The sequence below is a fragment of the Pholis gunnellus genome, assembly GCF_910591455.1.
Source record: "Pholis gunnellus genome assembly, chromosome: 6".
In the NCBI taxonomy this organism is placed as follows: Eukaryota; Metazoa; Chordata; class Actinopteri; order Perciformes; family Pholidae; genus Pholis; species Pholis gunnellus.
Window position 1 is genome coordinate 18,466,340 of NC_136532.1, and position 21,069 is coordinate 18,487,408.

General features: G+C 43.2%; 2 protein-coding genes across 2 annotated transcripts in view; one reads left to right on the forward strand and one right to left on the reverse strand.

Moving 5' to 3' along the window:
- cabin1 (calcineurin binding protein 1) overlaps positions 1-15,158 on the reverse strand; it is a gene marked incomplete at its 3' end in the record, with an annotated part of 34,035 nt that extends 18,877 nt beyond the window's left edge. The window contains exons 1-31 of the mRNA XM_079160755.1: positions 15,022-15,158; positions 14,324-14,382; positions 14,132-14,224; positions 13,902-14,015; positions 13,542-13,676; positions 13,244-13,424; positions 13,006-13,135; positions 12,741-12,890; positions 12,123-12,430; positions 11,845-12,022; positions 11,619-11,752; positions 11,135-11,352; positions 10,828-10,900; positions 10,340-10,530; positions 10,082-10,219; positions 9,709-9,897; positions 9,349-9,591; positions 9,082-9,235; positions 8,878-8,993; positions 8,571-8,732; positions 6,908-7,114; positions 6,639-6,784; positions 6,210-6,471; positions 5,804-5,974; positions 4,655-4,744; positions 4,364-4,524; positions 4,055-4,266; positions 2,030-2,083; positions 1,851-1,916; positions 970-1,149; positions 403-779 (exon numbers count right to left, since the gene is read on the reverse strand). Of these exons, the coding sequence (XP_079016881.1) occupies positions 403-779; positions 970-1,149; positions 1,851-1,916; positions 2,030-2,083; positions 4,055-4,266; positions 4,364-4,524; positions 4,655-4,744; positions 5,804-5,974; positions 6,210-6,471; positions 6,639-6,784; positions 6,908-7,114; positions 8,571-8,732; positions 8,878-8,993; positions 9,082-9,235; positions 9,349-9,591; positions 9,709-9,897; positions 10,082-10,219; positions 10,340-10,530; positions 10,828-10,900; positions 11,135-11,352; positions 11,619-11,752; positions 11,845-12,022; positions 12,123-12,430; positions 12,741-12,890; positions 13,006-13,135; positions 13,244-13,424; positions 13,542-13,676; positions 13,902-14,015; positions 14,132-14,224; positions 14,324-14,326 (4,836 nt within the window). The 5' untranslated portion in view covers positions 14,327-14,382; positions 15,022-15,158. The remainder of the gene's footprint in view (positions 1-402; positions 780-969; positions 1,150-1,850; positions 1,917-2,029; positions 2,084-4,054; positions 4,267-4,363; positions 4,525-4,654; positions 4,745-5,803; positions 5,975-6,209; positions 6,472-6,638; positions 6,785-6,907; positions 7,115-8,570; positions 8,733-8,877; positions 8,994-9,081; positions 9,236-9,348; positions 9,592-9,708; positions 9,898-10,081; positions 10,220-10,339; positions 10,531-10,827; positions 10,901-11,134; positions 11,353-11,618; positions 11,753-11,844; positions 12,023-12,122; positions 12,431-12,740; positions 12,891-13,005; positions 13,136-13,243; positions 13,425-13,541; positions 13,677-13,901; positions 14,016-14,131; positions 14,225-14,323; positions 14,383-15,021) is intronic.
- Positions 15,159-16,342: 1,184 nt separating this feature from the next.
- LOC306697018 (neurofilament light polypeptide-like) lies at positions 16,343-19,054 on the forward strand (the record flags this gene model as incomplete). Its single annotated transcript, XM_079160756.1, has 4 exons — positions 16,343-17,479; positions 17,670-17,794; positions 17,909-18,327; positions 18,415-19,054. 4 exons carry the CDS (start codon positions 16,343-16,345, stop codon positions 18,648-18,650), a joined length of 1,917 nt encoding a protein of 638 aa, XP_079016882.1. The 3' UTR covers positions 18,651-19,054.
- Between the last annotated feature and the right edge of the window lie 2,015 nt (positions 19,055-21,069).

The following is a 21,069-nucleotide window of genomic DNA, read 5'->3' on the forward strand; positions in this document are numbered from 1 at the left end:
ACAGAAGGATGCCACCAGAGGAAAGCTCAACCTCACTGTGCCAAACTGGCTGAGAGAGCACTGCGCTACCACCCACGCACACCTCTGCCCACAGAGCCTCATAGCCAACACAGGCTGTTTCAGCAACTCGTGTAATACTGCAGAGCTCACAGACCCGAAGGAAAGATCCGAGGAAAAACAAAACCCGACAGCCATACTTGTCATTAAAATAATGAAAGTAAAAGTTCATTTCTATTTTGAGGAAATTGTAGGGATTCTTAGCAAGCCCCATCTTCTGTAGGAGGATACTGATTATAGGTGCATCGCTTTGGTTTAATGTATGACTTGGCCTTTGAAATGCGATGACAATGGACTAGTGCCATCAATTAACAGGGGGGGGGGGGGGGGGGGGGGGGGACTGACCTGATATGACTTGCTGTTGGTGTAGAAGAAGGCCAGGCGGTAGAGACTCTTGTAGTGCTGCGGGAAGCGGCCGAGGCAGAGGAAGAGAGCACGGACACACATTTCCACCAGCATTCGTCTCTGGTCTCCGAGCTCTGCGGGCAGGGCCTTGGGCACCTCGATCACCTCGGCGGGGGGCTCGGGCTTCCTTTTCCCCTCACTGGCTGGGGTTTGAGGAGCAGCCTGCTGAGAGTGGGATGGCTTTGGAGGAGTGGCCGGGACAGGTTCCACAGAGACCTTGGGGTCTGAAGCCTCAGGGAGCGTCACCACCACAGCTTCTACTACTTCCTGGATAACTTTTTCTTCCGTCTGGATGCCAGAATGGTCTCCATGTGACACTGAAGCAGGATTTAAATGAAAGACTTTAGCACTTTTTGCAGGTTAGATCAGTGTTCTGCTTGCTTAATATGGAGCACGTAAACATCAAGACGCCACATCTGCACATTTAAATATGGTACTTCTGTGCAAATTGTTCTATAAATTGATTCCATTCAGCGAAGACAATGTAATGGTACGGTCCGAGTGTACCTGTGTCCTCGGATGCGAACTGTGCGTCCTTCACAGGAGTCGTACTTTCTGATGAGGATGAACTGGCTTTCCCAGAAGCAGGTTTGTGGCTGCTGTCTTGTGAGCTGGTGGGATCTGTGAAGGCATCCTGGGTGGAGTTGGAGTCAGAGAGCATCACTACCTCGCTGTCCTGACTGCGCTCTGCCAAAACAAAACAAAACATCATGGGTCATGCTACCAGTTGCCTGGACCCAGATCAAGACAAATCATATCATAGATAAATACTAATATGATTTATTTTTCTGACCGAAAAGTGGGGGGCAAAGAAATGACTATACTGTAATTTCAGGAGGGACAATCTTTCATTGGTCAATAAATTAAGATTGCAGTATTGCATAAATTTCAACCAATTATCCAAAATGTGTTATGGCATACATTAACCGCATGAGACTTGTTTTTTAATGCCAAACATTGCATTGTTATAATGTGGGAGAAAGAAATATATATAATTATGAAACAAGAATAGGTCATGAGCCACAAATCCTTATTAGAGCATCCCTAGTGACAAATTGTTTTAAAAAGGATAAAAGTGGTCCAAAACCAAAATACCAGCATTTCTCTTAATTGCCATGTTGTGCAGCCTCAGCAAAAATACAGTCCTTGGCAGGGAGCTGTGGCTAACAGAAACAGAAGGGCGATACGCTTTTGCTATTTCAGTGAATAATGCCCACAGGGGACTTTTGAAAACAGATTCACAGTCATTAGTTAACAGCATAGCTATAATGATACTGTAAGGTTTGTGTAAACTGACAGCTGTGTGCTCCCACAAGAACGCACTTCATTTTGGATTTAAAACATCTTAAAGGCCTCTTAAAGAGTTTGGTGGGTTTGAAAAACAGTACCATTCAGGGAAGCCAGCCACATTGGAGACCTGGGCAGGCAGTAATCATGGTCAAACTCTGGTGAGGCTGTTGAAGATATGGGGAGCTGGTTTTAAAATATAATCCAAAAGAAATCTGCATCTCTGAATTTATATTTAAAAATCTGCAATTTCCCCTAAAAAAACAAATAAATAAATTACCTTTCTTGACAACTGAATACAGATTCGATGCCACTCTCCTTGAAAATGTTGAACCTGATTCAGACAAAAATATCTATAAGTGCAGTGCAAGTGTTTCTAAAGATCAATATTTCTCACCTAAACTAAGGCCTGTGATACGATCAGCGGATACAACCTAGAGCTGCCTCTTTAGCATCGCTGTAAAGACACTCATAGCCCTGGAAGACCCTCTGGCTGGCTACTGTCGTTATGCCGAAAATTTCAGAAAGAATACTTAAAGGGAACTATAAAAAGGAGCATTTTTCCAGATAATTATTAGATAAACGGCATGTCTGAATCAGGCCCTACTCTCTCGTCACCCTGCGGTCCTTTAAGCAGGACTCAAGCCAGAAAAATTGGACACCTACAAGCAAACATGTGCATGGAGGGGTATTTTCACCTGCCAATAACAGGCCAGCCACAATCTTCTTGGCTTGACATTTTCACACTAATTGGCCATAATTGGAAATTATATCCAATTAGTGGAACACAGCAACACACATGATTCACGTCAGATTTTGAAATATCTTGAGAGTTTGACTTTTTGTCAAATTAGCCCCACACCAAACTTAAATAAGATGTAACCACATGATACACCAGACAGTTAAGTGAAGTGTGATAAAAGACCGACTTTGTCCAGTCGTGGAGACATTCACCCCATTAGAACTACATGCATATAAAATGGCAAAGCAGGTGGTAAAAGCAAGCAGGCACAGAGGTAGCAGGCAGGTAGGTAGGAAGGAATCTGGAAAGGGTGACAAAACTGGCAACATGGGCAATATGGCTGCGTTATTTGCACATTCAAGCTAAACATGACACATGGGGAGGGTGAACAGACGTCACGGTTTTTGTCGTATGGAAAAAATGGTCAGGGCGGTTTTCTCCAAACAGCATTTAGGCTTCAGTTTCACAATACTCCGAAAGTAATAGCAAATGTAAATCTAAATCCAGGGTACTTTAACTGAGTGTAAGTATATGACTGTTTTCTGTAAATTCTGACATAAAACAATACTACTAAAACTTTCCCATTTCAACACTGCAAGTACAAGAGTACACATGAAAGAAGGTCGATGTGCATGACTCAAAAGGTCAGTTATAATGTTCATCGTACACACAGTGTACTACATGTACATTACTGAAAGCACAACGTACATCCAACACCTTACTCATGCCACTATCAAGTCTGTTTTTGAAAAACAGTAACTTTCTATTTTCACACCCAGCTTCATGAGAAAACGAAACATTTCTAGGAGAGTTGTATAACACTGAAAACGTCCCTGTTTATCAGAACTACCGTGTAGAGTACCTCAACTGAACACAACATCCAATTGGATGAACTTAAACTGTTAAGTTGGCTTGCTGGTTTGTTGCTTGTCTGATCTCATTTCTTCTGCTGTGCACAAGGGCTTCTTGCAAAACAGATCTTAACCTTAATACATTACCTGATTAAATGAAGGCTATAATAACAAGGCAGGAGCTTGCTGATAAATCTATAATCAGTGTAATCAGGATTTGGTTACTATTAGTAAAGTGCTCTGGATTAGCATCAGGGATCTCCACTCTGTTTAACCAGCACACAGTGAAGCAACAATCAGGGTCATTAAGAATGTGCTGTGATGTTATAGGCTTAAGGAAGTTATAACAAAGCAACAATTAATACATTAGGAGAGTTAAGATGATTGGTAAGGAAAGAAAATAGGACCAGCAATCAAGCAATGACTAGACATTGGTGTTATTTCAGCACACACACACACACACACACACTCATTCTTCAAATCTACTTGTTTTTGCTTTGTCAGGCATAGCAAATTAGTCAAATAATCAGAAGCCATATTGCCCATTTCACCACATCCCAATCACCCGGTGCATGGGGATCATTGTAACTGAAACCAAAGCCATTAAGCATGGTGATTAGCAATCTGCGCACTCCCCAGTGGGCTTCCTGTCCCAGTGCAGAAAGGGCAAAGAGCCCAACCCCAGAGACAGTGTCTAGGACTGGGACTGTACCATCAGCCTGCTGCTCCTCATTCCGCTGCTGCTGCCACTGCTGCCGTCGGAGAGTTTTGCGTTTGGCGTAATCATGGTCAAACGGCGTGGCCACGTAAGGCGGGGATGTCAGACCTGGGGTGGCAGCCGACAGATGGGAGGAGCTGAGGACGTTTCCTATGCAAACTGACGAGCAATTAAAGTCCTCATCCGTCATGGAGGGGGGTTTCTCCCTGCAATTAATCAAGAACAACGTTGAGAAGGAATGTTCAGCCGTGAGATTGAATGCGTTTTTCGTAATTCCTGCTGGATTATATCTCTGTAGCTTACTTTTCAAGGGACCTAGGCATGCTTGGCATGCTCTTCTCTTCCCCCCTGGCAAATGGCCCGATAGCGGCTTCGACCAGCATACCGAACAAGAGCTCGTGTTCCAGATGAGGCACATTCCCCTCTAATAGTTTTAGAGTGGTGGCGCTGAGACGGAAATGCAACTAGAAGAAAGAAGTCAGAAAACAAATGTCTCGTGCACAATGTGTTTAAATGTGAATGCCTTCAGACAGTTATCCGACGTAACACAATCAATGTGACACAACTAGAAACAACAGGCAACATGTAGTTTACCTCAAGGGCCTCCATGGCCAGGTCAGGAGGATTATGGTAATGAATTTTCCGTGGGTACCGAGCAGCTTCTTCATGCAGATAGTGGGCTGCCTATAAATATAAAGAGGAGAGAGAGAGAGAGAGAGAGAGTCACCAACACAATCATCTGGCTTCACAAATTAACGGGTCAAATGGAGGGAAGGAGCGCGATAAGAAGTAGAAGACCGCCATGTGTGCGGACATCAGGGTTCACCGTGTTCAAACTGCCCCACTCATCCTCTGCTGACCTCCAGGACATTAATATCACACAGGTTCATCTGCCTCCAATGATTTAATCAGAACAACAGAGCGATGACTAACTCCATGCATTGTTCTCTAAGAAAAAAAACATCTTGCGGGGGCGGAAGGGCAGCGATCTTTGTTTCTGTAGGCGGGTTATGAAACAACTCCTGGGAGAGCAAGAAAACTGTCTGCAATCAACCGAAGGATTATTCTTCTTTTATTGCTTAAGTACGGTTATTATTTCTGCTGGTTTTTACCATCATATAAAATGTTCCCGACTTACCTCGCTGACTTCTATAAATTATTGTCCATTAAACTGAAGTACTTAGAAATATGTTTCACATTATGGAAAAAAAAAGTACGGGTTGTTAAATCAAGACTTCAACCTCAAGGAAAGTCATTCATTTGAAAATCACAGACACTGTATGCTGGTCACAATGCAGAGTGTATTTTGGTGTTAGAAGAAGTGTTGGAAATCACATTTTAAAGCTTAAAGAACCCGATATTTCTGTATTTGCCCAGTGAGAGAGCATTATCCAACTACAATTCTAAAAATCAGTTATCAGGATCCGTTAAAATGTTCTCTATCTGATATTCAGAGCATTCATATACTGTATATATTATATTAGTGCATGCAAAGCTGCCCCACTGGCTAGCTTACGGCCGCATCTCTGCACTGCGCTCATACGGCGGTTACAGCTGATAAGTTTGCTGTTGGAGTCGTTTGCACGGTTAGCGTTGTTAGCTGCAAACTGCCAGCTCAGCCATGGGGTCTTAAAATACTTTATTTCTTTTGACACATTTGATCTCACACCAGAGTAAATAAACATCTCAACAAATAAGTTCATTATTAAACATAAATTAGAGATTCAGGTCAAACCTGTTTACCTTTTTGTAAAGCTGCAGATATTCCACAGGAGGCTGTTTGCGTTTCTCTGAGATCTTCCCGAGCATGTAGTGAATGAGCCACTCTTCTTCATCACTGTCACCCTCACAACGGGAAGCTCCCTGGAAACACTGGAACGCTGTCTCCAACATGGAGTCTCTCCTTTCTTCCATCTGAAACGACACACACACACACACACACACACACACACAAACACACAGTGGAACCTTCATGAGTAATTTAGCTCAAGGCGATAGATCAATTTACGTGTGGAACAAGCAAAAGTGACAGGATGGATGTGACATCCGTTTAGAGCACACGTGGAAAGTTTGACATAAAGTGAACTTAACATGAACTGACAGGGAATACAGATTAGCACCAAGATAACTTTGTTACCATGTACCTCACCTGTTTCACCACCTCTGGGGGGAGCTCGTTGCGCCACTGCTTGAGCTGCCTTGAAGCAAATGTGTGCAGCGAGTATGAAATGGTGCCGTACTCGATCCACAGAGACAGGTTGGAGCTGTCTATTACCAGGGCCCTCTTAAAGCAGTTAAGCACAGCCTGGGAGTGTTTCCATATAGGAACGTCACTTTTCAGCTCATTGGAGTTGAGCTTTTCCTGAATACGACTGGCCCTCGCTAAAGCCATACCTGCCCAGGAGTCAAACCTGAGGAAAGATTCATGTTTCGAGTGAAGTCATTGCACTTGATGTATTAAGGTAAAATGCAACATGACAAACCCTACACATTGACATTTATTTGCTAATATTCATAACATAAATAGATGTTTTGTAATGTGAATAATCATTGGCACTAGTGCAGAGAAATGAGCTACCTGGTGGGACACACGCATATGTCATGCATATAGAACTTGATGGCTTTGGACTGCTCCTTGTTCTTGAAATGGTAATCAGCCAGCAGGTAGTAGATCTCATTGATGATCGGAGGTGCAGGAGCACTACCCTCAGGAAGGCATGGGGCCTTAGAGAGATCAAAATGAAATCATTCTTCAATAAATCACGATTCTCTGTGACAAACCTGCAAATATTTAAGATGTCTGAGTCACTGCTCTTCCTCACATTCAGTGTGGGCCTAACAACTGACCTTTTCTGTCATGCCCTCAATGTAGGCTGCTACTTCATCCATGGTGAGAGTGGGGGTGTCACTGGTGGGGGCGATGCCAGCAAACCTCCTCAGCAGATTGGCCAATTCTGCAGACACTGTGCTCGTCTTATAGCTGTCAAACTCGGGCAGCGACTTTGGTTTGAAATACTGGAACATGAAGAGGGCATCACACCACAGCAGCTCAACCTGCAAAACACAGAATGATCCCACAGGAAACATTGGTGTCACAGTCTATTGTACAGCACACAGCGCCAGAGCAAATGAGTGGTATCAAGATCTCCTGGGGACTGTCCTCTTGCACTGTGTTTGCATAATTACAGTCAGTCCTCTACATGCACGGATACACAACTGTGGAAATGACACCCACCTGGTGGCTGGACACATGCACTACAAAAATACAAGAGACCGGGGGCTCTACCAAGCTTCAGTATCATCACTGCAGTGGTTAAAATCTCCCAATATTATCAGATTAATAATATTGACTCGGAGTTTCATATCTTTTAAATGTAGATAGAATATAGCTATTCACAAGGCTAGATTAGCTAAACATGTTTGTATCTTAAAACCAGCTTGAAAAGGTGGCGACAGAAGTGAACACTAGGTGAAGTGCAGCAGATGCGATTGTGCCTGTATGTTGTTTGCGGTTGATCTAAACTCCTTCACATTTCTTACTCAGTGAATTTATGCCATTACGCCATTAATGCCATTTCACCGCCTCAATTTTAATTTGTTGACACCAGACGTGCGTACCCTTACGAGCCCACATAACAGCATTAATGGATGAAGCAGAGCTCTGTGTTTTGTGCGGGTCAATGAGGGCACATGTTTGCGTCATTGGCAGTCAAACGCATGTGAGAAATCATACCAATTAGTCAAAGCCTTGAGCCATTTTCACCACCTCTTCACTATTTCACCGCCTCTTTAACACCCTTTGGCTATTATCTAAATAGCAGCTCAGCCACATTGGAGTTTTCTTGTTTGTTTCCCATTTTAGATTACATAATATATAAAAAAGGGTCACGCAAGCATAGCTGAGATTGACTTTTGCGGTATGTAACTAAATTGATTAACTTCCGAGCAGCAGTCACCTCAAGTTCATGAAACTAATTACTCGGGCTGCACAATTATGGCCAAAAAGATAATCATGATTATTGTTTATCAACATTGAGATCGTGATTATTTATTGATGTTAGGGACAAATTACGTGTATTGCACTTTCACAGTTAAAATCAATAGAGCACTGCTTTCACTTCCATGTTGTGTTACATTCCTACTAATGGACAAATATTTTAAAATAAGGTTAACAAAACAATATACAGTATATTACTCTTCTACTCTGGACTGCAGGCTCTAGTTTTTCACAAACTGATGCTGTAAGGTACGTCGCATGACCGCTTCCCAAAAGTGAAGCTGAAACGTCTCGATTGCTCCCTGCTGGCTATTAGTTAAGGAAGCGCTTGATTTGATACGCAGTTTTCTATGAGCGTAGCTCCCGCTCACAGTCGATCATGTTCATTTAATTGTGGGAAGACAAAATCTTAAAGGCGATTATTATTTGATTAATTGAGCAGCCATCCTAATTACAATATATGAATTCAAAGGCATGAACAGAGAGACTTTTAGAATCATGCGAGTGAGTGACCTGTGGAGACGAGTGGTCCTCAAGGTAGCGGGACTTGCTCTTCTTACTGGGGTAGCCATAGAGGCAGAAAAAGCACTGTTCCAAGGCCATCTCCAACTCCTCTTTGTAGGGATGAGAGTCACTGCTAGAAGAGGCTGCGACCTCCTTTTTCAAAACTTGAACCTGTAGCGAACATAAGAAAAAAGCTCCGTCAAACTGCTCAAATTGTTAACACAAATTAAGTTACAGTAACACAAATATGCAAGCTGTATATTCATATTCAGTCAGAATACAGTACAGGCAGAGAAGAGTCTACAATCAGGCTTACATAGAACTTGAGGAGTGCGCCGTCCGGGTTGCAGCACAAGGAGCGACGGCCGAGATACTCATGGGCTGTGTTCAGAAGCATCAGGGAGGAGGGCAGCATGGGAGTGTCTGAGTCATCTGAAAAAGACATGAAAGGCATAAACCATGACACATGGCACAAACATCAAGGGAAACCCAGAGGCATTAAAACAAGAAGTCAACAAACCTTCATCGTCCCCTACAGATATATGCTGTCGAAGCATACAGTTAAAAGCAGCCTCCTCGTGTTTGATAATGCGATACAGGACGATCCAAGGCAGAACCGAGAAGAAATAAGGCTCCTTGGGATCGTCCGAAATGTTCATGCTCAGATCAATCAGCTGAAAATACGAAAAGCAGCAACACAATGAATGAAGCAGATCAGTTTCTGATCAAAGTGTCACATTAACAGATGTATTAGGAGACTAAATGTTTTCTTCGGCTCCCTTCTTACCTGAATTAGATTGTTTGCTAGTCGAGCCATACTAGAGAAGTGGGGGACATTGCTTAGAAGCTCAGAGTTTTTGATGAAGCAGATCTCAGTGCCATCCAGCAACTTTCCAATAGTACTGACCCACTCCTCCTTACTAGGAGGAGAGTTGTTTGGAGCAGAGTTGAACTGCTGCAGGGCTTCATTCAGAGCCAACTCGCTGCACTCAAAACATTGCTGGTAGTCCTGCAGCTTCAACAGCGCATTCTAGGCCAGAGAGAGAGAGAGAGAGAGAGAGAGACCAAATGCAATGAAGAAGTGTCAATATTAAACACATTTCAAGAGATATATAGGGTCAGTCAATATTGTTGTAGCACATCCAACCTGCAGTAGCATCAGCTGAGCAGGCCGCTCTGGCGCTGAGCTCACAAACTCCAAAGGTTTACTCCGGTTGCCATAATTAAGAGTGGGCTGCAGCAGACGTACAACAGAGTCAAAGTCTGCAGACTCGAAGAGACGCTGGATCTCCTCCAAAGACTGGCAACGCTCCAGAGACTTCAGCCTCTTGTCAATCTGTCCATGGGGAGAAAAACAGACAAAAGAAACCCACAATCAAAACAGCTGGAAGCTCTTAGGAGGTGCTAGCTGTTGTTTTTTTAATTACAAATATCTTAACTAATGAATGGCAAGATTTTCATTTTTTTTTAAGTCGTTCAATTGACTAAATTAAAAACGTTTCATCAGCCAGCACACTGACCTCCTCCACAGAGATTGCTGCATCTACACGGAGGTTAGGCAGGCTGATGGTGTAATGTTTTCCTTCAGGGGTCTTTGGTTTGCTCTGCAACAGGCCAACACAGACATCATAGCTCTCCAGGGCCAACTCCATGTCTCCCTGACAAAAGACAAGAAAAACAGTCTTACAAGTCACATCTGGCTGAGCTGAGGGGGAGAAGGACTCATATAATGACAAGTTAAGCAAAAATAAAAAGAAACAACAAACAATAGACTTTACCTGCAGGGTCAAGAACCGGGCCTTGAGCCAGTAGACGCGCACCATAACATCCAGCCAGTCAACCTCAAACAGGTCTTTTTGGGATGAACCTAAGGCCAAAAGTAACAAATCAATCTGGAAGTGCTGCCCAGGGAATTCGGATTCAGCTGCATCACTGCTGGGACAAATGCTGCTGCTTCTTCTTGGAGACACTAGACAAGGAAAGATACAGAACAAGCCAAGTGTAAACATGTTGTTCCCCCCATAGGACTTTCCAATACTTAGCAAATCATGTTTAAAACTGACATTGCAGTGCCCCCTTTAGGCCAGTCGCTTCATTTTTGTAATGCAAAACACCTTCATAACATTCATTTTTGTTAAAACTTTAGTCAGTAGTGCTTGATATATGACATTGTAGCCCCTCCCGGCTGAATACGGTTACTTCATCACACTGCAGTCCAGTACTGTAATGCATCAGAGATGATGAGGGTTAGCTAACTGGTACTTACCAGTCTTCCCTTTGTTGTGTATCCATTGCTCCAACTGCAACTCCATACACGCCAAGCTCATTGCCAACATCTCCTGTACATGCAGCAGATATAGATGATCAGAGGTTATTGTGGGTGCAAAATATGAAGCCAATTTGGATTAAAAAAAAAAACAATAGTTATGTATGGTTTCAATTCAAGATTTAAACTTCTATAGACTCTGGGGAATGCAGACATTCCAAAATTGTATCCAGAGTGAGTCTCACCAATTTAAAACGATCTTCATTTATCAACGATCAAGTATTTAACCGGTTTTCTTGTCATTTACCCGGATGTGTTGGTTGCTGCAGTCCCGAAGCAGAGGGTTGGGAAGACCACTGCTGTGCTTCCTCCAGGTCTGATGGACCTCCAGCACCACAGCAGTCAGCCCCCGAGGCCACTCCATCGTGAACTTCTGACCCACGGCTTTCAGATAGCGCATCATCACGTCCAGTAAACCACCATTGGTCATATTATTGAGCAGGAAGCTGTGGACGTCCTGTTGCTCTATAGAAGGGAGCACAGTTTGTTAATAACTCAATAAGATGATTTATTGTTGTCAATGGAAACTTATCGTGATGAAATCATATATCCAGATATATCATGGTACACAATTATTGTCTAAATTGAGTATAACAAGCACATAAACTATTCATTGAATTACCAGAAAACATGCTATGTATAGATATTGTCACTGAGATATGAAATGACCTATATCATGATAAATACAGCAACAGTGTATTCTAAATACATGTCCAAAATGCACCACATACCAGATTCCATGTATTCAACCGAGTCAGCAGGGAGGCAACTCCCATGTAGAGGCTGCATGTCCTCCTTCCTATCACACCGAGCGTCGAGATTACTCAGACTCTCATCATCATTATCAGGATCAAACTTCTTCAGCCTAAGGAAAACAAGCAAAAGTTGTTTTCAACCAATAAAACTATAAGGAGTTATGTATTTATGCATTGTATATTTGGTTTAGGGTTAAGATACCTGGAAGGCAGGTATTTAAAAAGCAGCTCCTGAAAATCGATCTTCTCTTCCTTCTTGCATTTTGTGTTTCGAACACGTGCGGAGCGCCGCTTGGCCGTCTCCCCACTGTCTTCTACAACTCTTTTCCTTTTCGGAGCTTTCTTCACTTTATCCGTCAGTGAAACTTCTATTGCCGTCACTGTGAACATATAGTAGGATTAAAAAAAACAGAATATTAGCTATACAGTGGCTCAAAACGCAAATAATAAAAGAGAGATTCCTCTTTATAAACCACTTACCGACTGGGGGAGCAGAAGTGGTGACCTCCACAGTGGTCTGGGCTGGGGCAATCTGATGCTGAGTGCTGGGTTGGGGCAGCACTACTGGCTCAGGGAGGGCCATCGGCGGCAGGGATGAGCTGGGGCTGCTGCTCAGCACGGTGGTCTGAACCACACTGACGGGGCTGCTGGGTTGGGGGAGGTTCTGGAGAAAGTTTGGGTCACGGTACTCTGACAAATCAATTCTGCGGCCGAGACTCGGGCGAGGTGGCTCACATGTGGTCTGATGTCTGTACATTGCCAGAAGGCTCTCACCCACGTGCTTCCACCTGAGATACAACAACAGTTGATTAATATTCGCTCAACTTGTCTTGGAAAAAGGAGGTCGAAGCTTCACAGGAAAAAAATATTGGGCAAAACTAGATATTAGGACCCTCAAAAAGGTGAACAAAAAGGTTCACAAAATTGCTTAAAAATGTCAGTGGAGCTCAACCAAGAATTTAAGTTAAATATACACCGTTTCTGCATTCTCTAGCTTTATTAATTATTATTATTATTATTATAAGAAATAATTGGTCTATCCTAGGAAAGACAAAGAACATAAGCTCAAATGTGACAAGAACATTTAAAATAACTCACGAGAGGCAGCGGATGGGCTGAACCAGGACAAGGTCAGGTTTTGGCTCAGAGTGAGAGAGAGCCTGTCTGCGCTTCCGTAACTCCAGTGCCTCCTCCACAATGGATTTGCTTTCCTCCATCTCCACTTCCACATAGTGAATAGACATATCACTGCAAATGACCCACACCACACCACAGAAGTTTGTCAGTGATGTGAAAGTATAGCGCTGCAGCTAGAGCACATTCTTAACAAATGGAGGAATAAAAGAAAGTGAGCCGGCTTCACCATTTCATGAACATCTGCATCGTGTCCCTCTTTAGACAGGGCTGCTCCTTAAAGATTTTCTCCTTCAACACCAGGCCTTTAGTGTAACAATGATCCCTCTCCAATGCTTTAGCGATGAAGTACAAACAGCCTGGAAAACGTATGCAGATGATAGTTAGTGATCTATATACACTTGAGCTTCTGCGTTGGTAATGAGAGAGGATACAAAGCGAAGAGCTTATGATGACGGATTACATACAGGTGTAGTCACTGAGTGTGTAGAGAATAGTTATGAGGTTGTCCAGGCAGGGCCAGTGGTCTGGGTTACAGTGCAATCCCTCCTCGAAGGCATGTCGGGCCAAAGGAACGCGCACCAGTCGCACAGCCACCAGACCAATTTTGTACCACATGTTCACATCAGTGGAATCCAACATAACTGCCTGCGAAAATAACAGAGCAGATGTGTGGTGTGAACACACTCACCAGAGTCAAAATGAAGCATTGAGTAGCACAAAGCGGTGAAATGCCAACAATGATTAAACTGGCACTTGTTTTACCTCCAAATAAAACTCCATTGCCGTCTCCAGATCGTCCCGCAATGCAGCCATAGTGGCCAAGTTTTTAAAAGTAGAATATTTCAACATCAGTCCGGGATGCTTGAGACCCACTTTCTGATCGTCCGAGGGCATGGCCTAAAATATTAAGAGGATACATTTAAATTTGGCACCAAACACAGAGTTCACCTGAAGACCTCAAGTAATATGAAGGAAAGCTCATCAATAGTAGAACACTGATAACAAATGAACATATCCAACAGTGTCACCCAGAACCAAACAACTGGCTAACCGGGGTGTGTTAATGTGATTGTGTGAGAGCACTGCGGCCGTACCAGGACAGTACACTGTGAGATATTTTACCTCTTTGAGCAATGGAGTCTTGAGAAGCTCATGATAGGCCTCGGCAGATTCCACAAACTTGTCATGTTTTTGCAGATCTAAAGCTTTGTGATACAAAGCAAATGCCTCAGCTTCCTGCAGAAGGAAATAGAAGAAAAAGTAGGCAACTTATTTACATCTGTAGAGACAAAACAACGTCCGCATCAGCGGATAGGCCTAATCTTGCCGAGTCATCTGCATACTGTCAGTACCTGAGCCTCTTTTGTCCGACTCTTGCTACTTCTCAAGGGGTCTTGAGACTCGTCTGCAGCTGTCGAAGCAGCATTCAGTGCTGCTATGCGAATCTGTAAAGAACACAGAACAAGGGGCAGATATATACCCTATGAGGTGGAGTTTGTAACAAAACAGCTACAGAGGATACACTCAATTATTTACGGCCTTACCATTTTAATACTTGGCAAGCAGAGCTTCCACCTTCACGGTTTGTAGCTTTTGATTGGATCTATAGAAATGTATGGAACCCAAACAAAAGGAGGAAGATAGAAGCAGGCAAGACAACAATTCAGCAAAAAAACAACAACCTGAAACGTGGAAAAGTTGCATGTCCCATCACCCACAATGACTTGCTGCACATAGTCTTTTATTTACCAATTCTAGTCGAAGGCCACTATAATATTCATTCACTCATTTTGAGTAGTTTTCAGTGTGTGACAGCTTCTGACTAAATAAACCCCAACTAGACAAAGACGAGATCAATGCAACCTGCTGTCGTCAACTGATATTGCTCGACACAATTGCTGATCGAGAAGGGCTTGGTACCGACTAACTTAGCTAACGCTATCCTCCCCAAAATGCTCAAAACTTAGCATGGTTAGCTTAGCTCTGCTGAATGGAATTTCTGCAGTTTGTCCCGAGCAAGCGACTTTAACATTGTAAAGCTTCATTGGTGAACACAACTCCACACACCAGCTGGAAAATATAATCTCCTCTCTGACTAACGGTAGCGAATTCAACTGCTAACAGCTCACATTAGTCTAAGCTAACCGCTAGAGATGGCTGACATTAGCAGACACATTATATGAGCTAACGTGAGCTAACGTTATTGTTTTACCGGGTGTCCATCACTTGCAAAGCGACTTACCGTTCATTCCCGTTTTAACCGCATTTGTATCGTTGCTACTTCTACAAGGCAGCGAACTCTAAAAAAAACACTGCTGTCACATGTGGACACGTGTCACAAACGAGCACAAAGCAAGTTTGTAACTTCATTTATTCTTCATCCTTTGTTGTTGTTAACGTTACGAATGTTTGCGTCACAGCATGCGATTTGCTACCCGCCAATTAGTAAGGTCGCCCCTCATTGGTCAATACGCTGTGGGTGTATGCATGTGACCAATCATATATTATGTTATTGGATGAAACCACATTCCCAATACTAATAGCACTAAAATTACATTTACCACATAGGTAAATGCTTTGAAATTGCTTAAAAACAAAGTAGTTATCTAAATTATTTAGACCTGTACATTTTGGTAATTTTAAAAACACGTTTTCAAACCTGTCAAAATCGTTAAAAGATATCTTAAAGTACATATATTAGCCTGTAGTAATTTGAGGAGATACTTAACTTATGGCAGCCCCAAAAAAGACACCTTGCAGCATAATGTCAAGGCTATTTTTATTTTTTTTCAATTATGCAACGACATATTCAATAGCCTGCACTATTGCTACAACCTATAATCTCTGATATATTGGGTTTATTAAACATGCAATTCATATGAGCTGAATCAAGGAACAACCAGGTAGCTGGGAATGATTTACTATACATCAGAAATGATACATTCTGCTTTATACATGTATAGTCAGCATGTGTAATGTGTAACCTGTATGGTAAAATAATAACCACTAGAGGGCACACTTTTAATTTATAATCCAGTGAAAATGTTTCTCTATGATTGAGGTGGTATTTATATTAATCACAGGATTTACCAAGTTTGGTATTTAGCTGATTTGCTTGCATTGGCTTGCTGTGACATTTAATTGTGGTACTTAGATCAGTTATGTTGTTATTAATATTCTTTCTAACACAGCAGACAGTTGGTGCAAAACGAAGCCGGCGTTTCCTCCTCTCTTCCATCTGGCAGTATTTCAAGTCATCTGTCATAACAGATACATTATATCTTTGTCAGGATTTATTGTGGCAAATTGTGAGAACTTCTGCAGTTTTTAGGAGTAACAGTGTATACTGTTTTGTCCTCAGTGACCCTGTCTGTTGCAGTCCCTTGTTGCTCCACAGCTTATCCCCGCCTCCGCCATCCCCCACACTCATCCTCAGTCACCCCACCCCATCTCTCTCTTGGCTGAGACTGGCTAGCTGGCACCATTATCAATTCCTTCTGTCAGCATGCTTGCAAAAAATAGCTTACGTCACAGTCATTACTGGATCTATAAAAGCCAGTGTAATGCAGATTCACTGTGCAGTCAACCCAGCTACATTGCTAGGCATAGAGCAGGCCGTTTCTCAAGTCATGACTTCCACCGGCATTGGCCCTTACTTCCCTTCTACTAACAAGAGGAGAGTAGTTATGCGCAGTGCAGGATATGGAGCTGGAGGAGGAATAGGATCTAGGTCTGCCTACTCCAGCCACGCTGCCCCATTGACTTCCTATGCATCTTTACGCAGAAGTTATCCAACACACAGCCGAGCTTTTTCCAGCTACTCCTCTGTGCTTTCTGCTCCAGTGTCTGCAGCTGTCAATGAGCTTCGCCTTGACCAAGCAGCCCAGGTTAGCTCTGAGTTCAAAGTACTTAGGACCCAGGAGAAGGCTGAGCTGCAGGACCTGAATGACCGTTTTGTGAACTTCATTGAGAGGGTCCATGAACTGGAACAGCAGAACAAGTTGTTGGAGACTGAACTTCTGCTGCTCAGGCAGAGGCACACGGAGCCATCCAACCTTCGGGCCCTGTATGAGCATGAGATCCGCCAGCTCCGTGCTGCTGTAGATGAAGCCCACCATGAGAAGCAAGCAGCCCAGGACCACAGGGATGAGATGGAGAACGTGTTTAGCAATCTGCAAAAACGCTACGAGGACGAAGTGCTTGGCAGAGAGGAATCAGAGGGCAGGCTCATGGATGCCAGGAAGGGAGCAGATGAGGCTGGACTGGGCCAGGCTGAGCTGGAGAAAAGAGTTGGGACCCTGCTGGATGAGCTGGCCTTCCTAAAGCGCCTTTGCGAGAGTGAGATTGCAGAGCTGCAGGCCCAAATACAGTACAGCGCAGAAGTGTCAGTGGAGATGGAGGTCGCCAAACCTGACCTATCTGCTGCTCTCCGCGACATCCGTGTTCAGTATGAGAAGGTGGCACATCACAACCTTCAGTCAGCTGAGGAATGGTTCTGCAACAAGGTGAATGTGATGACAGTGGGCACTTCTCGCAACACAGAGAGTGCACGTAACGCCAAAGATGAGGTTGGAGAATACCGCCAGCTTCTCAAAGCTAGGATGATGGAGATCGATGCCGGTCGTGAGATGAATCAAGCTCTTGAAAACCAACTACAGGATGTGGAGGAGAAACAGAGTGCTGAGATCTCTGCATTTCAGGTGAGTAACAGAAATAGCCCCAAAGACACTATTTCCATAATAAAATTATTTCAGTGAAATTATTTTTGCAATAGAGATGAGTCTTACCGCCAGTGTGACCACTTATAGAGCACACAGTGATACCACGAAGATTAAGAGACGCATGCTTCCAGACCATAGTGTTCCACTCACATGTCACTTTTCTATACAGGATACAATAAGTCAACTGGAGGAAGAGATGCGAGCAAACAAGAATGACATGGCTCGCTACTTGAAAGATTATCAGGACCTCTTAAACGTGAAGATGGCCTTGGATATTGAGATTGCAGCCTACAGGTACAAGTCTTATACACTTTACAGTTTTTTTTAAATTGTATTGTATTTCAAATGAATACCATCAATAATTCCACCTCTCATTTACTTGATGTCATATCTTGCCTGTTCTGATAGGAAGCTCCTTGAGGGAGAGGAGAACCGTCTAAATGTGACTGGACCAGGGTCCTTCAACGTTTACTCCCAAGCCATGTACGCTGCTCCATCCTACGGAAGAACAAAGTTCTCCCTGCAGTCTCAGCTGAGCTCTGCAGCTCCATACCTGATGAGCTCCCGCTTGTATACTTCATCACTCTCCACAGAGGAGACAATATCCGCAAGCCAAGCACAGCAGGCTGAGGCCAGCCCTCCTCACGAGGAGGAGGAAGAGGAGGAGGAGGAAGAGGAGGAGGAGGTAGAGCAGGTGGAAGAGGAGGAGAAGGAGGAGGAAGCAGAGGAAGAGCAGGGAGAAGAGGGGGAGGAAGAGAAAGAGGAGGAGGAGGCGGAAGTAGAGGAGGAGGAAAAACAAGAAGAGGGAGAAGAAGCAGATGGAGAAGGTTTGTGTGTTTAATTTATTTGCGCATATGTGTAGTAGTAAATTCATTTTAACGTTTTTCTCCCCTCACATGGTTTTTGAAATGAAGAAGCTGAGGCAGCGGATGGAGAAGAAGATGAGGAGGAAGGAAGAGAAGAGATCCATCCTCAAGAAGATGAGGATGCTGAGCAGAAAGAGGAAGAGGGTGGTGAAGAGGGTGGTGAAGAGGGTGGTGAAGAGGGTGGTGAAGAGGGTGAGAAGGAGGAGGAGGAAACAAAAAAGCAAGAAGACGTGGAGGCCGAAGAGAAAAATGGAAAAACAAAAGATGAAAAAGTTAAAATGTAAATGCTTTAAAAATACCTGCTGGCATTGTAGCTGGAGGATGTCTTTGCTGGTGCTCTATATGTACAAAGATATCTCTAATTCAAACCAAAAATAAACATGTTGGTGAACAAATTCTCCATATGAACAACTTGAGTGACCAACAGCATGTGTGCAAACTGCAGCAAAGAAATGTAACATTATAAAAACTAATCAGATAGTATGTGATATGTGAGTGTCTGAGTTATAAATTCTGCTTTGAGGAGATTTGTTTGCAACCCTAACACCTGTGTGCTTTACAGTCACCAATACATGCCTGCAGACTCTCTGTGTGGGCAATACCCAGTTTGAAATGCCTTAAGTCCTCACTTACTGCTTTAAATCGATGATGTGCTGCATTGAACTCTAATAAAGCATTGAAGCCTTGTCAACCCAGAACAAGCTTTTCATTTGTAATCCTTAACAGAAACCGTTGCAATGAAGTGTCACAAATGAACATATTAGCAGAAAATTATATTTAATGTCCAAGCTCTGTGACTATCTTTCACAAGCATGGATACATAGTTTTACATGCTAATTTCTTTCAGAATGTTCCTTTCTCACCAGAATCTTAATGGAGGTTAATGGAAAAAGCACATAGATGGCTGCCAAAGAGCCCTTGGTTCTATCCATATTGATAAATCAGTCCTAAATACACTGGAAAGGAGGGCTGCAGCAAACCAGTAAAGTCAGCAAGTCTGGATTGTTTAAGGTTCTTTCAGCAAAAATACACCAAGCCAACCTTTGAAATCCAAATGCATGAAAAAAAGAAACACAGTCTATCAGACAGTATTACGCTTCACATTTTCAACATGACCTGCCAATAAAACTTCATTAAATTTCTCTTGACTTTGCAAAACCACCGTCTAGGTAAGAAATGAGTCACAGTGGCGTTTTTGTCTTTATCTCAAGTCAGCAGGTCGTCTCTGGCCTGATGTGCCTATAGTCTCTTTGTGATCAGTGAGCTGACACTGGCGCTTTTCCTGCTGCCTCACCCACATCCACATCACTGTCCATAAATCAGGGCGCGCTGAAACCTTTATGACTCAGCTAGTCTGCTGCACCAAAGAATCTGGCCAAGTGTCAACTCACGCAGGACAGCAAGAGAGAGAGAGAGGAGGAGAGAGAGGAGGAGAGTGAGCAATTTCATTATTTCATTAGGGAGAGAGAGGCTGAGGAGGAAAATATCTTGCTGCACTGAACCTTGACAGAGGACAGACTGTTTTTTACGCAGCAAAGAGGTGGAGAGACCAGGGGCTTCCTTTAAGCATCTGCAGAGATGCAATCCCTATCACACCAATGAACCCTAACCACTCACACACATGTAAACAAACACAGCGGGTTCTGTTTGGTGTAACTGCAGCACACTTTGAAATATTGCATCATCTTATAACTGTAACATATGCACATAACTTTACTTTTTCTACATGTGGTACGTGTTCTGGACAATCTTGCATGCGTCAAAGCAAGGCCCCAAACTGTATTCAATCTTCTATCCATTCTCCTGTCCTCAGATTACCCCACTCTGAGCTAAATTATCCTCCTCCGTCAGTTACTATAAGACCAGCCCCAGCCCAAAGGAGCACTCAATTTAATCTCTAGAAATTCTACTTTGCATTGAATATGGCTGCACTTACTCACGCCATTCAGCACTCAAAGAGAAAGCAATACTGTAAATGTGTTCTTATTGATTTAAAAGTACACCAGTGATGCTCTAAAGGCTGGATTGTAATACACAAACCACCCTGCAGACAGAATGCTGAAGTAGGGACAGAGCTCTTTACAATAGACACAGTAAACCACCAGCAGGATATATAGATACTCCCTCAGGTGCTCATAATGTATTACTCATGTCACACTATGGCTCTCAAGTGTGTGTGTGTGTGTGTGTGTGCAGTGTGTTGGTGTGTGTCAGGGCATGGTGGGACACAGATCCACAATAAATGTAGCACATCAAAGCAAAGCTGTATTATTTTTTATCACATTTCATCTCTCAGATATTGAGTTTCACCCCCTCTTTCATTTGTCATATTTGGGCTGTAAACGGACTGGTATATAAATCTTATAGCTCCCTCTTCCTCTTGTGGGCAAACACTATGTCAGATGGAAGGAGGCCCATCATTGAAGCCCACTGAGACCTCCCAGACATAAGAGGCTTTGATGAAAAACAAAGAGCCAAAGGGGCAGCAGGAGACATCAGCAGCAGCTCCTGTAAAAACTATTAGTATTGTACAATACAGTTCAATAGTTTGTTTTCAACATAAACCTTTCTGTGTTTGACTCCTACAGGAGACTTCTAAAGCCATACCACATTCTAGATAGTCTCATTATACTTTGTGGCTTCACAAAATGAAATCACCACACCTAAATAAGACAAATGTAAAAAAGACTTTTTAAAAAAGAC